We start from the raw sequence: 19440 nt of genomic DNA on the forward strand, positions 1-19440 counted from the left end.
CCACCCAGCAAAGAGGGGGAGAAGATAGAGCTGAGGACTCAGGTTGGGCTTTTGGGGTGAGCGCATCCCCCTTGGGGTGCCTGTACCCCTGTGAGGGGTGGGTGGTGTTGGCTGTGCCCCTTCCCTGGCTGCAGAGCATGGGGCAGGGAGGTTGGAGCAGGGTAGGGGCCAGGCTTATCCCAGCTCGGCTGCTGTGGGGGCTCTGGGTGCTGGGTGAAGCCCCCGGGCAGGCACCACCTGGGGTGTCCCCGAGGTCCTGGTGTCACCGCTGGGAGCTGCACAGGGCTATGGCCAGAGCCCTGGGGGGGTGGAGAGGGGCAGGATGCTCTCGGGTGGGCACGCGAGGGGTTTGGGTGCTTTTGGCCTTGGTTTGTGCACCGGTGGGTGCTCATCTTGGTGTTCCCTGCCTTTGTGCTCAGCTCTGCTGCTGCATTTCAATGATCTCTCAAGGTCCCTTGACAATTCTGTGATTTTTCCACTCTGTATTCGCTCCACCAGCCCGTCTGGGTGAAGCCCTTCTGCAGAGGCAGGGCCGGTGCCTTCTCCACCCGTCCAACCTGGCACTGGGCTGCTGCTCCTTGCCTTGGGTGCCGCGGCCTCCCGAGGACGTTTTCCCCGGGCTCCAACCTCCACCACCCCAGCACCAGCTCGTCCCGCGTCGCTGCGATACCAGAGCTGGAGCCCTGGGGCGAGGCCGCCTCCCCCGTGCCCATTTTACAAAAAGGAGCCCCCTGGTTCGGCTGCGTGCTGGGGTGGGGCGAGGGGGAAACCATTTCCTTTGGGCACGAACACAAAAATGCCCCATGGAGCCTCCGGCCGCGGGCTCCGCGGCACATCTGCGGAGCTGCCGCCGGGGAGGCTGTGCCTCCGGAAGACGAAGCCGGCTCTGCCGTTGGCACGAAGCGCCGGGAGCCGCCTACTCAGCTGAAACCAACAGCTTTTTCCAATTTTCTCTTTCCCTGGGACGGTTCAATGACCTGGGGCTCTGCAGGATTGCTGGCAAAGCCCCGGCCAACCGTGGGGCGGCGGTGCCTGGCCGGGGCGCGGTGCTGTCCCCCCCACAGCTCGAGGGCTCCCGGTGAGGGTTTTGGGATGCTCCAAACCCCGCTCAGTCTTCTGGGGAGGGGCAGAGCCCGGTGGGACAGGCGCTGGGAAAGAGCCTTTGGCTTGAAAAAGTCTCTGCCGAGCCCCACGGCTGGCGATGAGCGAGGAGTTGAAGGCACGGGTCGGCTTCGGCCGCACGGGCGAGCACCGTGGGTCGCAGCCCGGCACAAAGTGGGGGGGGCCCTAAAAATGGGCCTCGTGCAGCTTCGTGATCCTCCCGGCGCTGCGTGCCGGCCCTGCGGGAGGAGAAGACCCAATAACTCTTTGGCTCTCTGGGCAAGATACCCAAATTGGTCAAATCCAAAAGTCCAAGATCCTTCCATGTTTGGAAGCAAATTCTTGTTCGCTTGGCAAGTCTGTTTGTCCTCGAAGAGCGTGCGGGGGGTATGTGTGTGTATATATAGCCTTTATTATAAGGGTGTGCGGAAAAGCAAGTTTCTAACCAAGTTTGCTCCATATGTGGCTATAATTATGTGCCACTTCGGACTGGGACTTGACTCTACCTTCGAAAGGGAAGAGGAGAGGAGAGGAGAGGTGCTGAGCCGTCGGGTGGGCAGCGGGGTCGTGCCGGCCGGTGCAGGACCCCGCTCTGCGTCCTGGATGAGGCCACGGGGGGGGTCTCCCCCGGTCAGTTCACGGTCGGCACCTGGTTCTGATGGAGGCTGAACTCTTTGGCTTTGAGGCGCAGGCTGGCGATGCTGTTGGCCATGTTCACCCCTTGGGTGGGCGTCGCGGTCCCGCTGGAGCTGTAGGACGGCACAGTGCTGCGGGGGGAGCGGGGAGGAATGAGGCTCGGCCCAGGAGCCCCCGCGCCCCGCCGGCTTCCCAGCCCTCATCGGCTGCTCCCTCTTAGGGCATCTCCCACAAGAGCAGTCAAGGCTCTTCGGCATTTTTATGTGGCTGGACGCATGTGGGAACCCCTCGAAGTATGTGCCAGGAGGCCCTGCCGCTGGCTTTTGGAGAGCTGGGAACCGAAGGGACCCGCTCCACCTCCTGCACCGAGATGTGGGAAGGGTCAGCACGAGGCCAGGAGGGCCCCTTGTGGGGACCAGCCCCTCCCCGGCCCCAAAACGCATGGAGGCTGCTCTGCAGGGGGCAGAGGATGTGCAGCCAGGGCTGGTGTGGATTCCCCAAAACAAACCCGTGTGCGCTCCTGCCCCTAGCTCCTTTGACCCCCAGGAAGCTCCCCGTGTCCTCAGCAGTGGCACGGGGCTGCTGCGGAGCTGGGGACGGTCCCTGCCCCGGTGCCCTGTCCCTGTCGGTGCCTGCACCCACCTGTACGGGGAGGTGCTGGTCCAGGAGAGGTACTCGGGGCTGAGCGCCGTGGGCCGCGGTGCCATGGGCTGCTCGATGGCGGCTTCTTGGCTGTAGGACTTGAGGAGCGACGCCGACCTGTTGGCCAGCATCGCCCTCTCGTTACGGCGGAATTTGGCCCTCCGGTTCTGAAACCAGACCTGCACGGGGAAGGGGAGGCGTTAGCGGGGTCCCGGGGACCTCCCTGGTGTCCCTCCCATCACCCAGACCCCGGTGGCGTGCGGGGGAGGAAGGCAGAGGGGTCCTTCTTCTGCCTCACAAACCTGCGCTCACCTGGACCCTCGCCTCGCTGAGGTTCACCCTCCTGGCCAGCTCCTCCCGCACAAAGGCGTCGGGGTAGTGCGTCCTCTCGAAGACTCTCTCCAGAGCCTGGAGCTGGCTGCTGTTGAACGTGGTGCGGTTCCTCCGCTGCTTCTTCTTCCTCTTGGCCGCCCCGCGGCTCGGGCTCAGGCTCTCGCCTAGGGGGGAGATCCCAGAAGAGGCCCCGTGAGATCCCACAGACCCCACCAGGCTCGGGACCAGCCCCGCTCCCCTGAGCATGCGTGTTGGCCACACACGCACAACCCTGCAGCATCCACAAGAATCCAAACCTATTTCAGGACCTGCTGGAGTTTGGGGTTAAACCCAGCACCTTTGGTGTCCTCACACCTGGCTAAATCCCTCCGGGATCTGATTTCTGCTGCCAGCCTCCAGAGACTCCCGTGGGGCAACTCTCATCCCAAACCCAGACCTCAGAGGTGCCCTGGGCTCAGCCCTTCCTAAACCTTCCTAACCCAAGGTTCAGCACCGACACCCCTGAGATCTGGGGCTCAGCTCCCACCTCCAGCAGCCTCCGGAGCTCTGTCGGAACAACACCATCCCACAGCCAAAACCCCAATGCTCCCCAAACCCCATCCACGCAGCCAGGGAGAGACACGACCGCGTCCCTTGGGGCTCAGCTCCCCCCGGGTTTGTTTCAGCCTCCGTTGGCTCGTGGCAGCACGGAGCGCAGGGTGTAGCTTCATTTCTCCCTATTGATCCTGGGCTTTCTGCCAGGCTGGGATTAATCTGCTCTTTGTCACTAGATCCTCAGGTTTAGGCAAGTTTGTGAAGAATTTTATTTTTTTTTTTTCTGATACCCGGCCTGCTGCCTGCGAAGGCTTCATGGGAAAGGCATCGCGCTGCTGATCTTCCTCATGGAGGTACTGGGTAATTATTTTTTCCGTTAATAAAGCATCTGGATCCAATCTGTACCTACTGGTGGGAAAGTATTTGGGAATTATTTGAAATGTTAATAGTTTTATGGCATCGCTCTGATTCATAGCAGGGTTATATTCGGGTTTTCTGTTCTGTATCAGTGCAGAGGCCACTATGGCAGGAATTACTGCTCCCTGTCTGTGCTGAAGAAACAAATACTTGCTAATAAGCTATCCTGATACTTATTAAATAGATGTGCAGGGTTCTCAGACGATACGAGAGCAACAAAATCTACTGGAAAAGATCTTAACTCCCCTGCTTCAAGACACCAAGAGATGTCGAGCAGGAGGAAACAACATGTTCCAAGATCTTAAGGCCAAAAAACCCTTCTTGGCCCTTAATTCCGAATAACTCAAGCTGTGAAACCTCTGCCAGCAAGCTCTCCACCAAGCCCCTTGGGTCCCTTTGTGCATCACGCTCCGGGGCAGCCCGCCCCGAAACACGAATGGCTCGGGGGGTGCAGCAAGAGCAGGAGGGGCTGCAGGTCGGTTCTCTCCATCGCTGGCCATGATTTGGAAGGAGCAGGTCAATTTTCCAGGGCTTGGCCACACGAGGACCAGAGGCAGGGTCTGGGAGCTCCGGGTGCCTCCAGCACCGTGACCCACGGGGGGACCGAGCAGGAGGCGCAGGGACGCGGCACCGTCCCCGGTCCCCGGGCGCACGCAGGGATGCTGCAACATTTTGGTCATGATGGGGCCAAGCTGCTGGGACCGTGGGGGAGAAAAACTGTCCTGGGGCTGGAGGGGATGGCCAGGAGGACAAGCAGCTCCATCCAACCCCGTGGCATTGCTTCAGCCACCGTCTCTTATGGTGCTCTGGGTGCCTTTGGACCTTGGTTGGCCGTGCGCTGGGCTGGGAGCTGCCCGTGCTGCTGTAGGTGGGATGTGGGCTTCTCGGTAGGGTGAAGATGTTGTGGTCGGTGTCGTGCTGGTGATACGTGTGGGTTTGGGGCCCTTCTCCTGCCTGGGAGAATGCAGGCTGCCCCTCGCTGCGGTTGGCGTAAAGGCTCACAAATAAAATTCCCCGGATTCCCTCCAAGCCCTTGTTTCTGCCGCTTCAAATGTTCTGCCAGTCTCCGCTTTCCAGTTGCCCCTTTTAGTTAAACTCCTTTTTTGGTCCTGTTTTCCTTCAGCGAGCTAACGAGCCGCTGGATTAAAATACATGGAGGCCGGCCGTGGTTGTCCCTGAGCTTTTTGGGAGCCAGGGACCGAATCGGGGCCACGGGTTGGGAGGGACGTGCGGGACGGAGCGGGTGAGCGGTGCCTGCTCCTGGGCTGTGCTCACTTTGGAGGCTCCTGGAGAAGCGTGGGACCTGGTTTTGGGTCAGAAAGTGCTGTCCCCCACGGCCCCCACCCAGCTGGCTCCGAGCGATGGTTTCAACAGACCCCTATTAAATGTATAAATAAAATGTATGGACCCTGTTTGATTTCCTCCCGGTTAAAATTCTGGCTATAGGACTTGTCCGTAAGCGATGGCTGCTCTCGCCCATCCTGAATTGGAAAAAAAAAATAGGAAAAGAAAAAGGAGGAGAAGAGCTTGCTTAACTTGACTCTCAAAGCACCCAGGGAGCGGGGATGGGGACAGGTTGGGTCCCATCCCCGTGTCACTGCCACCACGGAGCCCAAAGACCTGCTGCCACCTCGCTGCCAGCCGGAGGGAATCAGATTTAACCAAATTCACTGAAACCTTCACGGAAGAATCAGAAAACCTTTCCGCACCCTGATGGCTTTCCAAGAAGAAGAGTTGCAATTGCCCGAAGTCAAAAACAGCTCGATGCTGAATTTCTTTTGCCCCCAAAGCCTCACCTGGGGAGGCTGGGGGGAGGTTTTGGTGAAAGCTGAGCCCCCAAGTTTGTCACTTGTAACCTGGGGGGGCTGCCAGCGGCGTGGCTGGGGCTTTGGTTGATTGTCCAAGCCGGAGGTCAGAGGGGACGTCTGAGCAACCCCCCCTTGCCTCGGCGTATTTACCTTCCACTGATTACAATTTCCTCCAAAGGGAAAAAAAAAAAAAAAAAAAAAAAAGGAAAAAAAAAAAAAAAAGGAAAAAAAGGAAAAAAAAAGAAAAAAAAAGCATGGGGAAGGGGGCAAAACGGGGATACCATTACTGCCCAGCAAAGGATGGCAGTGGGGAGGGCAGAGGGAGCTCAGCATCTCGCACAGCCCCATGGCTCACGGCACGACACGTCCCGATGGGGCCGAGCACCAGGGCTGCCACCACGGGCATCCCCCAAATCACTTCGGGACCCCCAGCCGTGCCCCCAAATTGTGCTGACGAGGGCAGGAGCCCCGCCAGGACCGCGTGCTGCTGGAGAACGGCCCCGCAGCAGGGGCAGGGGCAGGGGGGGAGCGCGCGGTCGTGGCCCATTTGCAGGAGCAGTGGCCCCAGCGCTGCTGGGTCAGAGCCGTGTTGGTTTAGCTGAGCGCGGAGCGAGCCCGCTTTTCCGCCTCTTGCCCTTTTCCTCCCCGTTTTGACTCGTTTTCCGCAGGAACGACGCGCCGGGCTGTCAATTGGTGATCCGTGCTGGATTTCCACCCGGGCTCCGGCTTGGATTTAGGACCGTGGGGCCGTGCCCAGCTCCAGCGCTGGCCTCGTGGGGATGCTCGCGGGATCCTCCCCACCCTCCAGATGGATTTTGGTGCTCCTTCTCCTCCCGTGCTTTCCATTTTCCATCGCAGCGCCGACCCCGAGCCCTGGCCCGGCCGCAGTTGTCTGCCATTAAATTATTTCACACGTTCCATTTATTTGCAAGCCCTTTGCCAAGGCCCTTTTAAGCCTTAAATTCCACCCCCCCCCCCAGCCAGATGATCAAATCTGCTGTACCATTTACTTTCCTGCTCCTCCTGGAACAGCATTTTTTTTTTCTTTCTTTCTTTCTTTCTTCTTCTTGGGTATAATTTAAGGGTTGAAATAGCCTGGAGGGAATTAGCTGTAAATTCTTCCTAAGACAAATAAATTCAGCCCTCTAAGTTTCTACGTTTCTCAAACTGTTGAGAGACGTTTTAGGTTTGTTTTACTTGAAATAATGATCGCGGCATATCTGACCCTCAGGCTGCAGCCGGCTCTAACCAAATAAATAGCTTTTATTAATTAAGGTTTATCCTTAACAAATAAAACCCCAATTTGATCTCGGCCGGCTGAATTAGCAAAAATAAACAACTGGTTCTCCGGGCACTTGATGTGGATTTAACAAATTAACGCTGGGCCTTCATCAGGGAAGCCGCAGGGTGGTGGAGGCCTTTTACAGCCAAGAAATCCTTTGGAAAAACAATGTCTTTCGTTTCTCCCATGGTCTCTCTCTCTCGGTAAACATGTGGACTGCCTTCATCCCGTTATATACTCGGGGGAAGCGAGGAGGCTCCAGCGATGACGTCCGTGCGCGGCCGGTTAACTTGTTCCTCGCGGCCCCGTAATCGGGGAGGAAGCGCTGCCCTCGGGGTCGTGCCGGGCTCCCTGCTCCGGGAATTTCTCCCTCTGGGGGTTTCCCCCCTGCCCTGCTCCGGATCCTTTTTTTTTTTTCCCGTAACTTGCGGCCGAGCTGCCCGAAGCAGCAGCTGGGGGCATTGGGGCTGTGCTCTGGATGGAGCCGGGTGAAGGATGGGGACGTGGAGAGGGGTCTGCTGGGCACAGGGCTGGTGGCAGAAATGATGCTGGGAACCACCCCACCTCTGATCTCCCCAAATCATCTCCGAAAGCCCAGGGAAGGTGAGGAGCAGCTGGAAGCTCCCGCAGAGAAACCCTTGGGGCCACCAGCCCCGGGGTGCCGGCGCCCAGCTTTGCTCAGGATGATGCCGCATCGCCCAAACCCACCCCAGGACCACCCCATGGGCATGGGGACGGGGTGTCCCGGGGCTGCCAGCCCCACTCTGGGCTCTCCTGCTGTCGACACAGGGCTCCAGCCCCTGCCCCATCCCACCACCGCTCCCTGCGCCTCCAGGGCAGCCCCAGCTCCCCCAAAACCCCAGCAAAGCCCCAGCCTCAGCGGGGGGCTGGAGAGACCCTGGGGGGGGGGGGGGTCCAAATGTGCTGAGTCCGAAGGAAACTTTCCCGGCTCAAGTGGCCTACATGAAAAATTTAAGAGAGGGGCAAGTCTCAGCTACCGGAGAAACATTACAGCGAAATGTTTCCGAGGATGTTTCACCTCATTAATTGTGAAAAAACTGAAACGCTGACACGTTTTTACAGGCTGCCAGTTTTGCTGGGGGAAAAGTGTCTCCGTTAAAAAGGAGCAGCGAAAGCCTGTACCAAGAAAGAGGCCAAGGCTGTCCCGGGAGGGTCTTAGCCTCCGCTCACTGACAGGCAGCAGCCGACTGTTTTATGGTTATGGAGCCGCCGCCGCACCAGCCAGCAGCCACCCAGCGCCGTGGACACCCACATTTCGGCAGGGTCCTGCCCTCGGGGAACCCGGGGAAGGTTCTGGGGAAAGGGCAGCAGGACCTCGTCCCGCATCCCCGCGGGGATGTGCCCAGCCTGGGCTCCGAACCCTCCGTCGGCTGCTAAGTGGCACCAAAGCCATGGTCGCCCATCCCTATAGACGGCGCGGTGGGACCGTGGGGGTTTTATGGGGTCTGGGGGCCAGAACGAAGCTGGAAAAGAGCAGCCCGGTCCCATGGGATGCTGCATCTCGTAGGGACGGTCTGAGCCCCGCAGCAGCCACTCTCACAGCCCAGAGCCAGCCCTCCAGAAAAGGCAGTGATTTTTCTGCTGCAAACCCAAGCGCCCCGGAGGAACGAGATCGGGATCTGTCACAGCGAGGAGGGGACAAGGAGCCGGGCAGGGGAGCAGCCAGGAGATGACCGGGATGCTGTGGTTTGGGGAGGACACCCTGGAAGACGAAGCCTGCGCTTTCATCCAGCTCTCCTCCAGCGCAACCCCTGGCTGCTCGTTGGATTGATTCGGGGACAAGGGCCTGGTCCTGCCCTTCCCTTCCCCAGAAAAACCCCAGTGGGGACACAAAACTCCCCGGTGACACTCCGGGTGTGCCTCGCTCGCACAACTCGCCCAAGCTGCTGGCTGCTACCAGGACACAGCACCCGGTGAATAAATGAGCACTCGTCCTGCACCCCGCTTTCCCTGGCGGCACGGGGAGAGCTCAGCAACTCGGGGGGGGGGGATCCAGGCTCCTGGGGGCACACGGAGCCCTAAAAAACTCCCCAGTGCCAGTCCCGCTGTGGGATGCCCCTCGAAAATGCCCCAGATTTGGGCAAAAGGTCGATACGGAGGCTATCAGGACGCGGTGCGTGTGGCGGGGCTGTGCCCGAGGATGCTCGCAGAGCGCACAGCGGACGGGGGGCTCCTCGGGGAGGGGGGGGGGGACGCTCGTGGCCGGAGCTGCACCGCAGCGGGTTGGTGGTGCTGAGCCAGGCCGAGCTCCGAGCGGCACAGAAGCGACGGGGGACCGGGAATTTTTAATTTTCTCCTCCCGAAAAAAAAAAAACTGCCAGCCCCCACGGCGGGGGCCCGCGGGCCAACAAAAGGCGCTGGCTCTGCCCCAGCCGCCGGTGGGGAGCCTCCCCGGCCAGGAGGCATTTTTTTTGGGGGGGGGGGAATTTTGCCTTCATCTGCCGGCCAGGAGAGCTTTAGTGGTGGGAAGAGCTCAGCACAGGGTCTGTGCTGAGCCCCAGGGCTGCTGCATTGCCCTGCCAAGGGGCCCCCAGGCACCCACCCGGGGCGCAGCCTCTCGGTTTCACCAGCACCACCGGTGCCGTGCAGGAAAAGAGCCGAGAGCGGGGCCTGGCAGCGCCCTGATGGCTAACAGATGTGGGAACGGGCTGCTGCGGGGAGCCAGGAATCGGGGAGAGGGGCAGGAGAAAGCTGCAGACATGGAGAGGTTTGGGGCAGCCCCGGGGGACTCCGGGGTCGGTGGCGGGGTGGGGAGAGGGGATGGGAACTGTGGGGTGGGGTGGGGTGGGGTGGGATGGGATGGGATGGGATGGGATGGGATGGGATGGGATGGGATGGGGACGGGGACGAAGATGGGATGGGATGGGGATGGGGATGGGGATGGGGATGGGGATGGGGATGGGGATGGGGATGGGGATGGGATGGGGATGGGGATGGGGATGGGGATGGAGTGATGAATGGTGCTGGGACTGATGATACTGGGACAGACAATACTGGGATGGAAGATAATGGGATGGATGATACTGGGATGGACGATACTGGGACAGACCCCACCATCCTGCACCCAGGCCGATGGGGCCAGATGCTGCTTCCCTCCCACCCCACAGGCACAACCACTTTCAGACCCACTTGGTGCACCCAGAGCCGTGACCCCACAGCTCCCCGGTCACAGCCACGGAGGTGCTAACACCGCTCACCTGCCCTACCAGCAGGGCACTGGGCATGTGCAGCTAATTAACGCTAACGAGACTCGTGCAGCACCCACCTGCGATCGCAAAAAACCTGCTGAAAACTCCTCTCCGACTACAAAGTGGATTTACCCGGGGATGGGGGGTGGGTGCCCTGCGTGGATAGCGCCCGGGGAGTTTTGCAGGGTGCTTCGAAAATCAAAATGCTCGGGGATGGCCGCGCAGCAGGAACGCCGTGTAGGGGGCTGGCCCCCAGCCAGAGCCCCCTGGCATGGCAATCGCAGCCTTCATCTCCACCCCCGGCAAAAAAAAAAAAAAAAAAAAAAAAAGTAAAAAAAAAAAAAAAAAAAAAGTGGTTTCTTGAAATTTAATAAGCAAAAGCCCGTAGCGAGCCAGCCCCAATGGCATCTGGCACTGAAACCCAACACCAGCCCTCCAGGTTAGAGCGCAGCCCTAATTGCATTAGGGTCATTGCCAAGACGGGGGGAAGAGGGCGTGCAGGGACCGGGGGGGACGGCGCAAACCCCGTGGGACCCCCCCTCAGGCCAGCTCTGGGCACCGGGACCAGCCCCTGGCACCCGTCTGCCTTTCTTCTCCTTCCTGAGCCCAGCTGGGGGCTGAGATGCCACCGAGCGCCCGTGTCACCAGCAGGCACTGACACCAGCACCTGCCAAAAACCCACCCTGAAGCCCATGGCCATGGGTCAGAGTGCCAGGACGGGGCCATCGGCAAGTTTGGGTGGGCGAGGGCCGGGCACGAGGTGCCTGCAGGGACCCCGTCCCCCCCCTCCTGCTCCAAGGAGCACCCCGTGGGCGCCTGCACACGCATTCATCCTGGAAACCCTCGCCAGCCAGCAGAATTGCTGTCCTTCGGTCTGGTTTTCATTTGAGGTCGGTGGCCTCTCGCCAAATTTATTGTAAAACATTCATTTTAATAAGTGGCTCGTATCTTTTTTCTTTTTCTTTTTCTTTTTTTTTTTTTTTTCTCAACCCAGCCCATTTAACCGTTTCCAGGTTAAGGCGCAGGGTCCTGGATCGGGATCCCCGGGGGCAGGTGCTGGCTGCGGGAGGATGCTGGGGGGGGGGTGCTCGGAGGTGCTGGGGTTGGGGGGCTGCTTCGGGGTCCTGCTCTGGAAAGGGTGGCAGAGTCAAGAGCCTCGCGTTCATCACACCAGCACCGTCCCCTCTGGTTCCTTGGGGAGACAAGCGCCTTCTTGCCATGCTTGGGACCCCAAAACCCATCCAGGAGCGCAGTGGGGGACACATTGGGGCTGCTTTTTGGGGTTCTGGGGCACCATTCAGCAACCTCTGGGTTCTTTTCTATGAAACTCGTTAAAATGCACGACCTGATGGGTACCCTGGTGGTGCCGGAGCCAACGCACACACCGAGGGGACAGTGCCTGGTAGTTCAGTTCTGACATTTGTTTTAGGTTTCACAAACCCCTAATACTAATAGAAATGCTGCAGTGTCTTTTAATTTAAACGAAAACAGTTATTTTTTTAATTTAGGAATCCCCCGGAGGTATTTACAACCCCCAAATTACAGCCATGTGGCCGGCCGAGGATGAGAAAGTGAAATCGGGGAGGAGGCAGCGTCCCACGGCCACGGCCGTGCGGGGCTCGGGGCGCGATGCGGGGCTCCCCCATCACCGATCCCCCCCGATTTGGGGTGCGGTGGGATCCACCCGCCTCGAAACTCCTCAATCCCACGCACCAAGGGGCTGTGCTGCGATGCTCCTGCCCCTCTTGCAGCGCCTGCACGGCTCGGGGTTCAGTGCCACTCCCCCACGGTGGCCCTGCAACATCCCTGCTGGATTTGGGGTACGGCTTGGGGTGCGCTGCAGCTCCCCACCACCACCACCACTGCAATGCCCTGCGCAGCTCAGGGAGCGAGGGAACCCCCCCCCAAAAAAAAATCTCCTGCAACGGCTCGGGGGGCAGTGCAAGCCGCTCGCAAACTCTGCCATGCTCTGTATGGCTTGGGGTGGTGATGCCACCCCCAAAAAATGCTGTGGTCTGTACAGCTTGAGGAGTGATGCCACCCCCCAAAAAATGCCGTGGTTCTGTATAGCTCAGGGTGCGGTGCCACCCCCCCAAAACCCCCCCGTGCTCTGTAGATCTCCGGGTGCAATGCATCTCCCCAAACAGCCGTGCCCTGAGCACCTCAGGGTGCGACGCCAACCCCCCAAAACCCCCAAGCTCTGCACATCTCCTGGTGCAATTCCCCCCCCCCATAACACCGCCATGCCCTGCACACCTCAGGCTGCCATCCCACCCCCCGGTAGCACCCCGCAGACCCCGGGGAGCAGCCCGCACCTCGTGGAGCCACCACCACGGCCACGCTGCCCCCTCTCCGGGTGCTCCCCCCCCAGGAGGGGGGGACGCCGGGCTCTGCCCCCTCCCCTGCGCTGCCATGTGCTCCCCGGCGCTCCCCCGGCTCCCCTGCCATGTGCACTCCAGTTTCCTTGCGTGTGAAGCCTGCAGCCTCTCAGATTCAGTGGCTGGAAAGGATGGCGCCTCCACACATCTGGTTCAATGCGAGAGCCTGGCGCCTGGCTTAGCCACAGTCTCCATTCAGAGACACACAGACTTTAATAGACTCATACAATTCTTCCTGATCTATCGCTGCAGCCGCAGCTGAAAAGCTGCTTTATTATACCCGCTCCAAAAGGGGGAAGAGGAGGGAAGGAGGAGGGGGCCAGCGGCTGGCGCTGCCGCTCTCTGAAGGCTCCGGAGCCCCCCGGAGGTTTCGCTCCCGCTCCCCCAGCCCGCCCGCTGTCCCCCCAACCCCGGGGGCAAGGAGCAGCACGGCGGCCTCGTTAGGTCCTCTGCTTAATTAGCGCCTGCCCGGGGAGCTGCTGTTTGCAGCCCGGTGCCAGGCACAGCTCGGTTCCCGATGGGGACCCCGCTTGTGCTCCTGGTGTCCCCAGCGGTGTGCCCTGCCCCGAGGTGGGACAATCTCACCAGATCCTCCAGAGCCAGCGGCCCCTTTACCCCCTGCCCCACTCGGGGGCACGCAGGAGGGTCCTGTCCCCGCAGCATCCCCCGTTCCCTGTGCCGAGGGGGGGGTCCCTGGGGCAGGGAGGGATGCTGCTGGTTTCGCTGCGCCGTGGGAAGGTCGCCCGCAGCCACGCGTCCCTTGGGGTTGGGAACGCCTCGAGGGTGAGGGTGTTTTGTTTTTTTTTTTTTTTTAACAAATTCTCAGAAATTTGGGGGTGTCCAGAGAAAATAAAAACAAAACACAAAAAAAATCCTTTTCTGCAGCACGGTGGGAAGCGGGTGATAGATCTCGCCCTGAAAGCCCGAGGCAGCCCCTTCCCAGCAGGAGGGCTGGCTGGCACCATCCTCCCTGGCCACCGCCAGCCCCACGCAGGGGATGGTTCCTCGTGGCCACCGGTGCCCGGAGCTTCTTCCCTCTTCCCCGCTGCTTTTTCCAGCCGGGATAAAACCCAGCCGTGTTGGCCCTGAGCTAAACCCTTCCCCGTTCCCAGCTCAGCCCCCGACCCTGGTGTTTTACAGGATGCTCCGGGCTTCCCCCATGGCACGGGGATGCTGTCCCAGCCTCGCCACCCCCCGCGGGATAAATCCTTCCAGCTGCTGCTCCCGCCGAGCGCGCCGCAGGCAGGGACACGGTGCCAGCCCGGGGGACGCCCAGGCTCTGCCAGCCCCGAGCCGCCGGGGGCTTAAACCGCAGCAAAGCACCCGGGCCCCATCCTGCCTCCAACCCCATCCCTTCGGCTCAATCATTTCACAGCCCCCCCGGGGGGGTAAAAAATTGCCTGTTGCCAGAGGAAAGCAGCCCTGGGAAAGGGGGCGATCGCCCCGCTCCCTGGGAGAGGGGAAGGGTTTCTAACGAGGCAGCCTCAAAGCCCTAAATCATTTCATCAGCCTCCCAGCTACAGACACACGCCCAGGCTCTCTTAAAATGCTGATTCGTTGAAATTCGCCCATCTTGGCCGTGCGGAGCCGAAAATTTCATATTTTTCCTGTGAATCAGCCCCGTTCCCTGAAATAACAGCCCAAAAGGAGAGGGGAAATAGTCTCGCACTGAGCTGTTCCTGGTCATGCTAGACATAACAGCCCGGGGGGGCAGGCAAGGTGTCCCCATGTCCGGGCTCCCCCAGGGCTGGGCACGGTGGCACCGGGCACCCGGAGCTGTTGGGGGGGCTCTTGATGGAGCAGGGCAAAGCCCCATGTCCCCAAGGCACACAGGACCCCTCTGTCCCCTCCGGACCCCACCAAGAAAAGGTTTCCACACCCGTTCCTTGCTGGAAAGGAGGGGGGAAGGAGCATCCCCTGCGGTGCTGCCACAAAAACCCAGCTTGCTGGGGGCGCAGAGGGGAGAAAAATCACAACGATAATGGGGAAAGGGGGATTTCCACGTGCTTGGTTTAGGATTTTTTTGTCTTTTCCCCATGGCAATGGCTTGCTTTACCCCGCCACAGATGCGAGCAGCCCCGCAGAGCCGTGCAAACGCTGCAGGACACGTGCTGGTAGTTCTTTGCTGGGAAGGGCTCTGAGCGCACAGCACCGCTGCCAGGGGCTGCAGGTCCCCGAGCTGCGAGGTGTTCACACCGGGAGGGGGGTCCCGGAGTCCAGGTGGGGGCGTTCGGCCCATTTGTGGGCAAATCCAACCCAAATTGGAGCCCAGGTGCCACCGGTCTGCAAGGGCTTGAAAGCAGCCCGGGGCTGGGAGCATCCTCCCAGGGCATGGAGCAGAGGGCGATGGCACCCTTGGGGGCTGGAGGAGGATGGGGAGCAGTGGTTCTGGGGTGCCCACGCCCGAAACCCCATTTGTAGCTGGGGTATCTCCGTGCCTGGCAGTGGTTTGTGCTGTTTTGGGGTGGTTTGCAGGGTTTGGGGATGCGCAAGACCCGGGGACCTGTCCCACTGCACCTGGGGGACCACCAGGTAGGATGGGGGGTCCTGCAGCAGGAGTGTGGGGTGACCGTGGTGGGGGGGTCCCCATTTGGGGAGGGGGTGTCTGGCCGTAGGGTCTGTGCTGCAGACTGGGGGGTTAGGGCCAAGATGGGTCCCTCCCTGTTATTTTTTTGACTGGGATGCTCTCAGATCCTGCCCGTGAAGCTGGCCAGGGTTAATTAATTGGCAATTAATCAACCTGCACGATGGATGCTGCACCTCTGGGGGAGTGCTGGGCTCCGACACCCAGCCTGGTGGTGCTGTGTCCCCCCCCCCAGCTCCACGGGCAGCACCCCTGTGCGGACACAACCCCTCGCCTTGGGGTTTGCATCCTTCCCTGCAGGGCAGGAGATGTCCCCACACCCTGGGGACAGCGACGGTGGCACGCAGCCCCTGGACACCACGGCCACGTGAGTTCTGCTCCTGTCCCAGCCCCGTGTGCCACCCGTGCTGGCTGTGCTGGCCTTACAAGGACCGAGGCAGCTCGCCTCCCCCGGCCCCCCCAGCAGGGGAGGCACAGGGGAAATTCCTGCAGATTTAGGGCTGCGATGTGCCGGTCCCCACGGGCCTGTACTCCCCTGGGCCAGGCGCAGGGGTTGGCCATGAGTTAACGCTGCTGTCCCTAATTGCAGCCCAGTGCACAAATACCCCAAGGAAGGAGCCCCCAGGGCCTCAAAGGCACAAACCGACTCTTTTCCAGCAGCCGAGGTGTCCCCGAGCTGTGCCCCTGCCCGGTGGGGACACGCAGCATTTGGGAAGGCAGGAAAGGCACGGCACAAATGCGTTTTGTGACCTAGGACCCCGGGAAATTTTGGGACTGCTTGGGACAACCGGCCAGCCCCTGACCCCAAAAGCGAGTCCCTTGCTGTCACCAAGCCCCTGCTTCACCTCTCCTTTTTCCATCTGCCCTTGTTTGTGTAATTAAAAGGGATTTGCTGTAACATCCATCACCTCATCCCCCTCTGCCCCTTTGGGTGCAGCCTCTCGCTTCACCCCAGGACCAAGGGCGATTCGTCCACCCCACATCCTGGCGAGGGGACGGGGAGAGGAAGGGTCTGGACCTGCTGGTGGGGTGCCCGGGGCTTCCACCCAGCCCCATCCCATCGCCCGCTCCCATCTGGGACCAGCCAAAATCTCCCGGTGTGCAGGCGATGGACACTTTCTCCCCCACCCCACCCCATCCCTGGGGATGCTCCCATGGGGTCGCAGCCCTTCCCCGAGCCCACGACAACCTCGGCTCACGCCAAGCTCCCAGCCAGCCCCCAAAGCATCCCCTGGAGCCAGCGCCCGACCCTCTCCCATCGGCAGGCAGCACCAAAAGGCCGCTCATTGTTTGAAAAGCCATCAGTCAGGGCCTGCTGGCTAAAATTACCCTCCTGCTTTATCATCTTGAGAACATTAAGGGCTGTTGTTAACAGATGTTTCGCGTTACACATTATTTGTTAGTCTAATGAAAGGAGGTGAACAAGCTTTCAAGACCTCAGAAGTTGTGCGGAAGGTTTTCGCCGGGAGGCTGCCGCGCCGCTCCGGGGGAGGACGGGGATGGGGACGGGGATGGGGACGAGCCCTCGCTGCCCCCGTGGCATTTCCCATTTCCTCTGCCGCTGTCCTGCCTGGCTTGTGGGGTTTCTGCCTCTTATCTTTGGGGAGAAATGTGTCGCAGAGCTGTTATCCGTGCCCAGCCCTCGGCAAGGATGCGCTGGGTGCCCTCGGGGCTGGGTTGGGGCAGGGGCTGGGCAGCCCAGGACCTCAAATACAGGGCTGTGGGACTTGGGGTGCTGAGGAAGGGCCTGGATCCTCCTCAGGAAAGCATAAAACCCTCCCTTTTCCAGCATGGTGAGCCCTGCACAGAGGATGGGGTGCCTGCAGCAGGTCTGGGGCCACCCTTCCTCAGCCCAGCAGCTCAATGACCCCAATAACCACTGCCCAGCCGGACACCGAGCTGCACCCTGCGGAGAGACATCGGATACAGGGCTCGTTTGCTCTGATAATTAACCTGCTGCCACCAACCCGTGGGGCTCCAGACCTGCACCCGGCAGGAGGAAAAAAAGCGAGGGTGGAGAGGAAGAAGAGAGAAGACGCCAGGAGCCCGTTTTGCTTTAGGGCGACGACAAAAGCTAGCGCTACCAGAAAAAGCTCTTCCGCTGTCATCACGCTGATGCATGGTGAGATCTGAAGGGCAAGGGCAGGGCTTTCGCCTGGTATTTGGTGTTTTCCCCATCCCGACTTCGGAAAGTGCATCCCAGCCCCGGCGGTGCCGGTGGTAGCAGCCCCACAGGTCAGCGTGTTCACGCACTGGGGTTTTCTCGCTCCGTTTCCTTGCTCGTCTTCCTGCTGCTTTCAGCTCCCATCCCTCAGGTATTTCCTTCCCTCTCCAGGTGGGATCGTGGGGAGAAAGGTTTCCATTCCTGCACGCGCTGCTGGCGCATCCCAGGTGCCGATGGTGTCTTCATCCCCGTGCCTTCGCAGAAGCAGGTGCCAACGGGAAGCATCCCCCTCCTCCAGCGGTGCCAGGATCAGCGTGCCAAAACCCACGGGGCTCTGCCCCGAGAAGAAAGGGCTTTCAGGGTAAAAAAATGGGCTGGTGAGGATCAGCCGGCCCCCTCGGCTCTCTCTCTGGTACTTGCAGCACTCCTGGTCCCCGCTGAGCCCCTTTGGGGAGTGCTGGGATTTCAGCAGTGCGGTGATTTCTCTGCCCTTCTGCAAATAGCCCCGCGAGACGAGCTGTAGGATGGGATGGGGGTCCGAAAGCTGTGCCCGCCCCGTGCTGCCTGCAGCCCCCCCTGTATGGTCCCATCCGTGGGCGAAAACTTCCCCCGTGGTCCCAAAGGCAACGTGAGAAACGCAAACAAACCCCAAGAGAAGGGGAAGGAGGATGGAAAACACCACCAAAAGTACCCGAAACCACCCCAGAAAGCAGCCCCCAGCCCTCAGCACCCCGAGGAGGATGGGGGGCTCTCCCTGCGGGGGAAGGAGGTTGTGCAGGGAATAAGTTGGGGGCAAAAAGGGTGCTTCAGCCCCAAGGTGCACACGAGGAGGGGGCACGGGGAGCACCCTGCTCCCATCAGGACCCCTCACTGCAGCTCCGGGGGGGCTGAGCCCCCTGCCCCTGCCCAGGCACGGGTCAGGCCCTGGCCAGGGCATGAAACAAGCCGGGGGTACCCGAGCCCAGCGCGGCAGCAGGTTTGGGGTCTGCACCTCCACCCCGAGCTCCCCAGCCCCTTCTCCCTTCCAGCACCCCGGGGGGGCTTCCAGGTACCCCAGGAGCGGGGCCGTGCAGCGGGGACGGGGCCAATCCTGCTCGCTCCGGAGCCGGGATGTGCCCGGGCGGAGCGGGTTTGTCCCGGTACAAGTGCTCGTCCCGCTCGGACCGGACGAGAACCGGGGTACCGGGACCTTCCCCGGCCCCAGCCCCATCCCCATCCCCAGCCCCCCGGGGCAGGATGAGACCCGCTCCGGGGGCTGCGCTCCGGGGGCTGCACCGGCTCCCACCTCTGGTCCGGGGGGGAGCGCACGGACAAAGGCCGGTCCCGGGGCCGGTCCCCCCGCTCCCCCCGGGGTCGCCTCCGCTCCCGAGGCGCAGAAACCGACCCGGGGAGCCCCGGTATGGGGGGGGGGGGCGCAGCCTCGCAGCCCCGGCACGCACCGGGAGGGAGCTCGGCACCGGCACGCCCGGTGGCGGCGGTGTCCCCAAGCCCCCGGCGCGGTGTCCCCGGCCGGTGCCGTGCCCGTGTCCCCCCTCCTCGACCTCCGGTGCCTCCCCCCCAGGCGCGGTGTCCCCCTGTTCCCGCTGTCCCCCTGTCCCCGGTGTCCCTGTCCCCCTGTCCCAGCTGTCGGGGGCTTTCGGGGCGGCGGCGGCTCCTTTCCCACCGGCATCCCGGAGCCCCCCTCCGGTCGCCCACCTCTCCGACGGCCCCCCCTCAGCCTCCCCCCGCCACATCCTCACCCCCCATCCCGCCTCCCCCCCCATCGGGGTACCCCGAGCCCTTTTGTCCCCCCTGCTCAGCGCTGCCCACGGGCCGTAACCTGGCCGGGGGGGGGGGCAAAGGGGTGCAGGGGGGTCACCCCAACCCCAAGGCTACCGGGACCGGGGGGGGGGACATCCCGGGGCGGCGGCACTCACCGTCCTGGGGCGCTGCTTCGCTGCCGCTGCTGCCTCCCGACGGCTCCGGCATCGCCTTGCCGCCCCCGGCGGGTGGGGGGCCGGCGGGGGGGGTCCCGTTCATGCCGGCCGCCACCTCCTCCAGGTCGAGGAGGTGGCTGACGCTGAAGTTTTTCCTGCCTTGGGGGTTTTCGGGAGGCTCCGGAGCGCGCACGGTGCCGGGGGCGAACGGCTTGTCCATGGCGAAGGCTGGCGCCGAGTCCATGGCTCCCACCCCCAGCCCACCCCGAGGTGCCGGGCCGCTCCCCGGCCCCTTCCCCTTCTCCACCCTCCCCCCCCCCCACACACCCTCCTCCAAGTAAATAATAATAATGATAATAATAAAAAAAATAAAATAATAATAATTAAAAAGGCAAAAATAAATAAAATAAATCCCGGCTGCCCTGCGAGTCCGGCT

At 61.5% G+C, this 19440-nt stretch overlaps 1 protein-coding gene across 1 annotated transcript; it reads right to left on the reverse strand.

Annotated features, from left to right (window-relative positions):
• Positions 1–1732: 1732 nt before the first annotated feature.
• On the reverse strand, positions 1733–19248 carry PRRX2 (paired related homeobox 2; the record flags this gene model as incomplete). Its single annotated transcript, XM_084298781.1, has 4 exons — positions 1733–1868; positions 2380–2558; positions 2692–2876; positions 19005–19248. 4 exons carry the CDS (start codon positions 19246–19248, stop codon positions 1733–1735), a joined length of 744 nt encoding a protein of 247 aa, XP_084154907.1.
• Positions 19249–19440: the final 192 nt, after the last annotated feature.

The sequence above is a fragment of the Netta rufina genome, assembly GCF_964035555.1.
Source record: "Netta rufina genome assembly, chromosome: 20".
NCBI lineage: Eukaryota > Metazoa > Chordata > Aves > Anseriformes > Anatidae > Netta > Netta rufina.